The sequence below is a fragment of the Barbatula barbatula genome (genome assembly GCF_947034865.1).
Source record: "Barbatula barbatula genome assembly, chromosome: 6".
NCBI lineage: Eukaryota > Metazoa > Chordata > Actinopteri > Cypriniformes > Nemacheilidae > Barbatula > Barbatula barbatula.
In genome coordinates, this window is record NC_136765.1 from 22,816,912 (window position 1) to 22,825,147 (window position 8,236).

Below are 8,236 nucleotides of genomic sequence, written 5' to 3' on the forward strand. Positions count from 1 at the left end.
CATATTTTTTTAATAAGGCTTTGCTTAACCAATGAAGCAGTTATATTATTTATCAAATGAAGGTAACCAGATATTGGGTTATGGAATACATTGTTAAACTATCAAATCCTTTTAACAACTAAAAACTGTAAATGAAAACAGTCAATGCAAATGTTTTTTAATGCTTTTATTTACCGATTAAAAGAAAATGCATTCGTTCAACATTAATTCAAATCAACATTCGGCTGGTTTACCCAATCTCTTTCAGTCAAGTTTTCATAGATTTTCCTTCTTTATCGTGGAACCTCAAGATCACATTTTTCATTAAAAATCTTCCCACCTGGCATGTTCACACCTGTGCCCAGCGTACTTCTTGTTTGCAGATGTACATATAAAATCCAATGCTATGTGCTCACCAGAGACAAAAAGTAGACAGAACACACCTGCCCAAATATTAAACATTTAAGATGGTAAAACCACTTTTGCAAAACAGCAACGCTTATAAACTTTTTAGGTGTTCATAAATAGAACCCGGACGTGTTGCATAAAAGTATATACGTTGATATACATAATACGCATATGCATGTTATGTTATCTTAGTTAACTCCCCGTTAAGTTTACAAGGTAGCAGCGTGGTCTTCGCACTGCTCGTGCCCCATGATGGCCACTTTTTTTTTATTGCAAACTGTCCTGATTTTAAACAAATGCACAACATTCGTACCTCTTATAACTGGGGCCTGCTGGCCAGTCTCACAGAGACCATGTCTGAAACCCACGGTCGCCTCTGAAACTGAGTTGGCTTCCGAAGAATCAAGATCTTAAAACAATATTAATAACAATAATAAGGCCAAGTATCCTTGCAAGGTAATTTCTATTTGAGTGACAGAAAACAAAAGAAAAAAAAAAGGATAAGTTAAGAGCCACTGGATCATATGCATTTCAATTGCATAGTTTTTGATTTTGCTGTAGGCCAGCCAGAGAAAGAAATAAAGAGAGGCCTGTGTTGACCTAAAGTGGATACGTGGTAACTTGGATTGTTGGATTTACCGTAAAAACGAACTCCACTTTTTACCCCTCTATAGGCTGGCGTGTGGTTTATCATTCAGCTATCTAACGGAAAAGCTTTAACAGGCAATTGTAACAATGTCGACTTTTCCCAGACGGGGTTCATAGCAGCCTCTGGACATACAGCTTTCTCCGTACTACGAGAGATTGTGAAATGCATATAATGCTTCGGAAACTAAAAACAAAAACCGTGGGATCCAACTGAGTTGTAACAACCGACTGGTCGAATCGTTCAAGAGTAAAAAATAAGCCGACCGTGTCCACGACTTCGCAAATTTCACTGCGGGACCAGTCGTGTGCTGATTCCAGATCCCGAGCGGAAAGAAAACGAATAAAAGAGTAAAAAAATAATCTGTTCATGCAGACATTTGGCCATTTTCGTTTTTATCTCCCCAGTGGAATGTTCCTAACACGTCTCATAGCAGCTTATAGGTCTGATAGAACCAACCTTGATTTTTCAATAGTTAAATTACATTCACTTTTCACAGTGAAACAGGTGCAATAGAGATCTAACGCATTTGTTGACCCAAGTCACAGCACAGCTGTGGACCACCGCTCAAGTCCAACCTCTCTTCCGTTGGTACATTTATCTAATAGTAGTTGCCTTAATACAATACAAGCAGTAGTAGTAGTAGTACATCTTGGCCGATCAACCGTTGGCCCTGCCCTCTGCCAGCATGTGGGCACTACGAAAAAACGTTGTATCACCGTGATCTTTGGCAGCTGGCGCAGACGCGCTGACAGAAGTTAAATCCAGTGACTGCTGAGAAGATTATTTCTCTGTGGAAACTTTCATGTTTCGAGGCCTGAGCGATTGGACTTTTTCCTCCGTACGTCTAACAGAAACCCTGAGAAAGGCCTTTCCTGTTCACTGCAGAAGAAGTGGTGCTCTTTTGTACTGAACGTACACCTCCTTCTCTAATGTATGCACTTTTTGAACGTTTACACTACACACGCGCAGAAAAAAACTAGACGAAAACACTGACAGTTTAAATAGGTCTTTGTATCGCTTGTCAAATCATCAAGCAGGGATGCAGAAATGACGTGGGTTCGAAGCGAAACCTGTTCTGGGTTTGTAGGCACGGTATGAACTCTTAAGCGGTTTGTAAGAAAGACCGACCGGCACTCCAGTCCTTATCCACCACAGAGCAAAATCAATATACAACAAGCTCTAAATAAAGTACACACGTAGTTCAATTCTTTTTGGTGCTCTACTAAAATAGAAATGGGACTTTTGAAGATATATACAGAATCCCACTACTGGCACTCATGTAAGAGATTCCGAACATGAAGCGGTTCACAACGTTCATTCCAGCATTTTCGTCACCTATGCCAACACGCCTGAAAAACAATGATTTTTTAAGACCATGGGTTATTAAAAATGGGCTAAATAACAACGGTGACAGATTTAATCACGCCCTTTTGCTTTCTGGCCACAATCAAAGCTGCTGTTGACATAGGAACCATAATAGCTTGTAATAAATCTTCACATTTATAAAGTGTAGAGTAACATTTATCTAAACTCTTTGTGCAGGCCTTCACATGCTAAGAGCTGTTGGATGTCATTGGGTAACAGCTTAAAACCTCTCTTTGGACCACTGATCTTAACAAGATCATAAGCTAACTTCTACGTTACCCCTCAAACAGTTGCATATAGAGAACGTTCACGCTGTAATGGTTCACTTTGGCTCTACGTTTGTCTTGAGTGCTTGATGGCTTACATTTCTAACCAGGTTTGGCTTTGATAACGGGTGTCTATGCCACCAAAAGACTGGAAGTTCTGAGGCCTTACAGAGTTAGAGAAGTAAAAAAGTACTTTGCTCTTCGACAAATCGTTTCAATAAAATAACAATATGCTCTTGAACGAGGGGGAATCTTTCAGGAAGGCTTCAGTTTGACCGCAGCTTCTCTCCACTTTGATTCTTAAAAACGCGAACAGACAATATATGTAAAAGCAAACGACATAATGAGATTTTTAATCTTACAGAATATAATAGGTAAAAATAAAAACCAGCAGCTTCTAAAGCGCATTCTGTTGGAAGAGCTTTCTCGTCTTCAAAAATCTACATCATCTTGCCCATCGACCCTCTGAACAAAGAGCTTTAACAAAAGCTATCGACTGGAAAAGTACCGCAAGTGCAGGAATCCTGAGATATGGAACAAGCAAACATCTGCCTCCCTCCATCTAATGTTTCACAGATGAAATACTGTAGTCTGGATTCAATCCATTCACGATGAGGATTACTCTCACGTCGATACGCTTCGGTTGGTAATCATGCACGAATGACGCTCTATAAAAATGGTCGATATAATCGAACAGATTGAATCCAAGGCTAAAAACATCAAGCATGAATAAATAAGGGAAAGTTCGAAAGGCAACTGTGACTACAGAAGAACAATTAAAACTGACAGAACAGTTGATTGTTTTCACTCTCCAAAACATCATAACCATCATCTTCATTTTCCTTGCCATATCATTTTTGCCTACCTGAGACAGACGAAAAGACTTCATTAAAACAAAAATACAGAAAAAGGAGAATACACACACACACACACACACACACACACACACACACCTATGGCTGGGCCCAGATATTGTGCTGGAGGGCGGTCAGCATGCAGGTGTCACACACCAGACTGAAAACCTCTACGATTGGTTTCATCGGCAGAGGCGCGTCTACTTCCAGGTTGAGAAAAACCAGCAGGAGCTATATCCCAAACGTGTGGTTAACACCGATCCTCACTTCCAAATAACAACGACAAACTGAGGAACAAAGAGGAAGGGATCTAACTGTAGCTGTGGATCAGCCCTGTCCCTCGGCCGGAAGACTAATCTCCCAAAAGGTAAAAGAGAACGTGAGATTTCGTCAATTCGAAAGCCAAAAAGGATCGACTGATAGTTTAAGGGAACTCCACGCGTTCTAGAGGAAACCAACAAACGGACAAAAAGCTAGAGGAGAAACAACTCGCTGTACAACTTTTAAGCTAGCTGTATATAAGCCCCCCTCTACATTTACTCCATCAGCTACTAAACCAATACCCAACTACACTCTTCTTGTAATAAGCAGGATATATAGATATAAATATAGAGCTAATACTGATTAAACACAGCACATATAAAGGATTAATTCACACTACAAGGAAAAGGAAACAAAAAATCAAAAAAGCAATGAAAAGAAAGAATATGTAAAATGAGAAAGGGCGCATTTAGTGAACAATCAGCAAGCACAGGGTTAGAAAGGGGTTTTTGGGCCGTTCGGCCCCAGTGCGTCTACATGCCCGCGCTGAAGCTCTGCATCTCACGGTGGAAGTGCTGAGTGGGCTCGTTCAGGACGACGCTGTTGTCTGTGGAGGGACGCCAGGCGCGGTCCAAGCCTAAGGACACCTCCTTCACCAGATTGTGGACGGGGTCGCCCTCGATGTAGACCGACTGGTCTGGGTCGAAGTCGATGCTCTCTTCAGACACCTCCAGGACTTTGAGGTTGGTACCACGCAGACGAGAAATGGCCACGAGGTTGTGGGACCACACGGTGTAACCTGTGGAGCAAAAGAAACGTAAGAACATGATAGCGAAAACGTATAAAATGTGAAAATACAGTTTGATTCAATGATTCTTGAAACAAGAGTGTCACAACAAACAGGAGTTTACGTACAAAGGAATTATGTTTTTTACGGATTAAACCGTAAAGCTGATTTTCAGATCCATCTATTAAATTACGAAAAGACAATCTGATGGTGTTGACAGCTTAGTGTTGACAAAATAAACACATTAACCTTATAGAAAACCCTTTTCGCAATAGTTTACAAAATGTAATATTGTCTGTTTTTCATATTTTCAAAGTGATTTGAAAATTTCTGATTAAATCGAAATGCAGTATTAAGGATATGGTCTGAGGACAGGTATCTTAGGTGTTGTAATATCATATTTTTAATATAATAATACATAACAAATTCATTATTTTGAAACTCAATTTGAAATTATTTTGAAATACTCAATGGGTGCATTTGAATGAAGAACATTCTAGCAATTCAATGGAAATCTTTACATGGTGTCACATGCCGCAAGAATAAATGAATCCCCAACAATTAAAATGTTTTGGAAAACTCTAATTACCATGAATGATCAAGACAACAAGGTGCACACAGCGCCAGGCGAGCAGAACCAGAGGGTCCTCGTTGCGATTAACGCTGAGATCTGGAAATCCGGCGTCGTCTCTCATCAAGATGAAGTGGGTGAGGGTTTTGTGGTACTGCTGGGAGATGAGCTCCACGACACCATCCGTCACCAGTGTGCTGTAGCTGTCCAGGTGGATCCTCTCGAGGGGAATGCTGGGCTTTAGAACACGCAGAAGATCCTGGCTGCAAACGTCCATAGCCATGATATAGACGCGTAGGTTTGTGCTGCAGCGGACCAGGGCTTTCCAATCATCTTCGGTGGTCATACCGTCCAAAGGCTTGACATCTAAAGGAGTGCCGTTGAGCAGGAGGGAAAGGCGATGGAGAGGAGCTCGGTCAGCGGAGGCAAGGAGACGGCACATGTCGGAGGTGAAGTCGCAGAAGTCCAGAGACAAAGAGCGTAGGTGAACGAGCCTCTCCAGCTCGACCGTGGACACCAGGCTGGGCAGCTGGTTATCTTGCAGGCTGAGGTGCTCGAGAGAGCTGGTGCTGGCGTTAGAGAGAGAGGCCAGCGAGCGGGAGGTCACCACGCCGAGCATGAACGCAGACGACAACCACTTCATCTGCCTGCTGTTGGACAGGATCTCTTCAAAGATCTGCTGGATTCTAAAAGACAGACGAGGAAAAGAAACCGTTGTTAGGTTCGAAATCGTAAGATTTGAGAATTTCAGAATAAAGTTTCTTAATATGCATACTTCTCAAAGTGTATAAAACACTTGCAGCACAATACATTGAATAATACAGTATCCCATAATGCATTGCACTTGACATGACTTGTCATTTCATTTGATGAATGCCAGACATAACTTTAAGTGTCAATTATGCATGTACCACATTATATTGTGTAACATGCATAATTATACAATACAATAATGTAAAGATGTATGCAAGATGGATAATATTATAAGATAATTTGATGATGAAGGCCTTGATGTTGTACACCATGAATCTTTAAACAGTACAATGCTACAGTATGGCATTAACATACTCTTTTATTTTCTTGCCCCCTTGGTCGACCTGGTTGAGGTAAGAGCGGTCCAAAATGCCATCATCCTGCAGAATGCATGTGTCACCATACAAACTCAATGTCTGGAGATTTCTGGAGAGAGAAGTCAAAATATTAGTTGAATATTTTCAACATTATTTATACCATAAACATAACATAATTCGATAGAAGATAGAAACACCAATGCCAAATGATTGCTCTCAATTCACAAGAAAACACAAAGGGGAGGAAAACACCAGACACCGAAAGCATCACAATAGAACACACATGGACAGCTCACAACAGAAAGCCAGTGCGGGGAATTTTCAGGAAACATCTATATTGGTTCATTCACAAATAAAGCCTGATGTGTAAATGGCCAACATCATGTGAGTGCTGAGCTTTGAATACTATGCATTCACGTGATGTTTGACTTGTTAGAATGTTTTGTATTATCCTTAAAGTGTCATCAGGCACAATAGTGAACAAGGCTCCCAGGTGATCACAAAGCAAGCAGCCATGCGATGCTTCAGATATTCACACGCAGGGGAGGAAAGACACGGGGGCGTTACGTAATGCGCAAGGTTTGTTTATGAGCCCGCGCCATGGCTGGTGCCGAGCGAATGCAAGCAAAACAAACCAGGCAACGATTTATCGCCGGTGCAATGTCAAAGCACGCACGAACGCGCCTACCTGTTATAACGCAAACCGCCGAGCACACACAACACCTGATCCAAATATGTCAGCATCGCATCCTTCCAGCGCTCCGCGAACTGCGGGTCGCTCTCGACGGGCTCCGTTCCGCCGTTCAGGGGACTCAAATGCCCGTCCACCGGGGCGAACTCCAGCCTCAGCTCCCGCACAAACGAGCCGAACTTCCGCATGAGGAACTCTAACCGCGGGGTTTGTTCAGATCCAGAGCCGCCGCCGTTGGTTCCTCCGCCGACACGCAGCTTGAGCTCCGTCCACAGCGCAGGGTAGAAAAGACACTCCCTCCAGCGGGAGCACACGGCCGAGGCCCGGAGCTTATCACGGTCAGATAGGAAGGAGAATATGTGAACGATGAGCTCGCTGGGTAACGCCAAGGCTCCGACGCTACTGCACAGAGCCATGGCGGTAGGCTATAAAGATGCGATGAAGGTTAAAATCGTAACCGTTATACGATTCCGCGCCTCTCGTTTCTCGCCCGTAACTACCTCCGCTACGGGATGCTGCTGCTGCTGCTGCTGCTTGTGGTCAAAACAAACAACTGCGCGATAAGGCTTTGCTTTCAATACTACTGGATCGAACCATTATCCTTTCATAACAGGGGGCGAGAATCGTTTTTTGGAATAATGTGTACGTAAGGGAGCTAAAATGAAGGATGAAGTCGGTTGTTTGAATGTGAATAGTATTAAAAACAACCGTGTATCGTACAGTGGCTTATTTAACGCAGTATTTCGCGCGTTACTAAATACACGGATCGGGAGGTTACAATGGTTTCTTCCGAAAAGGCCTTGCTTTTTGCCAAACATCGAATGGCCGAAAGAGGGCACTCTTATTACATTAAAAAAGCATATATTCTCTAGATCTGAAAAAAAATGAATTGAAGTATTCGTTAGGAAAAAATAATATTAAATAAGAACAAAATAAACTATTACCATATTTAACAAAAATTAAATATGGAGGCACTTGCTGCATTTGAGCCATGTTGAATAGATGTACAGACAAACCATGATGTGTTATCATGATGTGTTATTTTCTTGGATAATTGAAGGTTTAATACAATTATGTGTAATTAAAAGAGCAAAATGAGTAAATTGATTCGTTTAGTACAATTGTATGATCCTTTACTGGATAGTGGCATACGTGCCTGATAAGAGGGAAACGTGTAACTTCTATACAAACATTGTACTTTACAGTATATGTACCATGCTATTTTGGCTTGGCCAATCATATTGTTCGAATTTTATTGTGTAGAAAACAGATGAACTAAATTGCTTTGACAAGTATTCATTTATATTTTAATAACATATTTCTTGGCGGGCGTAT

The 8,236-nt window shown here is 41.7% G+C and overlaps 1 protein-coding gene across 1 annotated transcript; it reads right to left on the reverse strand.

The window, feature by feature from the left end:
* Window positions 1-159: 159 nt before the first annotated feature.
* fbxo33 (F-box protein 33) lies at window positions 160-7,453 on the reverse strand. Its single transcript, XM_079458666.1, has 4 exons — window positions 6,899-7,453; window positions 6,209-6,319; window positions 5,159-5,826; window positions 160-4,581 (listed from the first exon to the last, which is right to left on the reverse strand). The coding sequence occupies exons 1-4, from the start codon at window positions 7,315-7,317 to the stop codon at window positions 4,316-4,318; spliced, it is 1,464 nt and encodes a 487-aa protein (XP_079314792.1). The 5' UTR covers window positions 7,318-7,453; the 3' UTR covers window positions 160-4,315.
* Window positions 7,454-8,236: the final 783 nt, after the last annotated feature.

Excerpts from the sequence above, each read along its gene's own strand:
- fbxo33 (XM_079458666.1), bottom strand. The coding sequence starts at position 7,317 with ATGGCTCTGTGCAGTAGCGTCGGAGCCTTGGCGTTACCCAGCGAGCTC. Across the intron at positions 5,827-6,208 it reads GGGGGCAAGAAAATAAAAGA|AATCCAGCAGATCTTTGAAG; the intron begins GTATGTTAATGC and ends TCTGTCTTTTAG. Across the intron at positions 4,582-5,158 it reads TGTTGTCTTGATCATTCATG|GTTACACCGTGTGGTCCCAC; the intron begins GTAATTAGAGTT and ends TTTGCTCCACAG.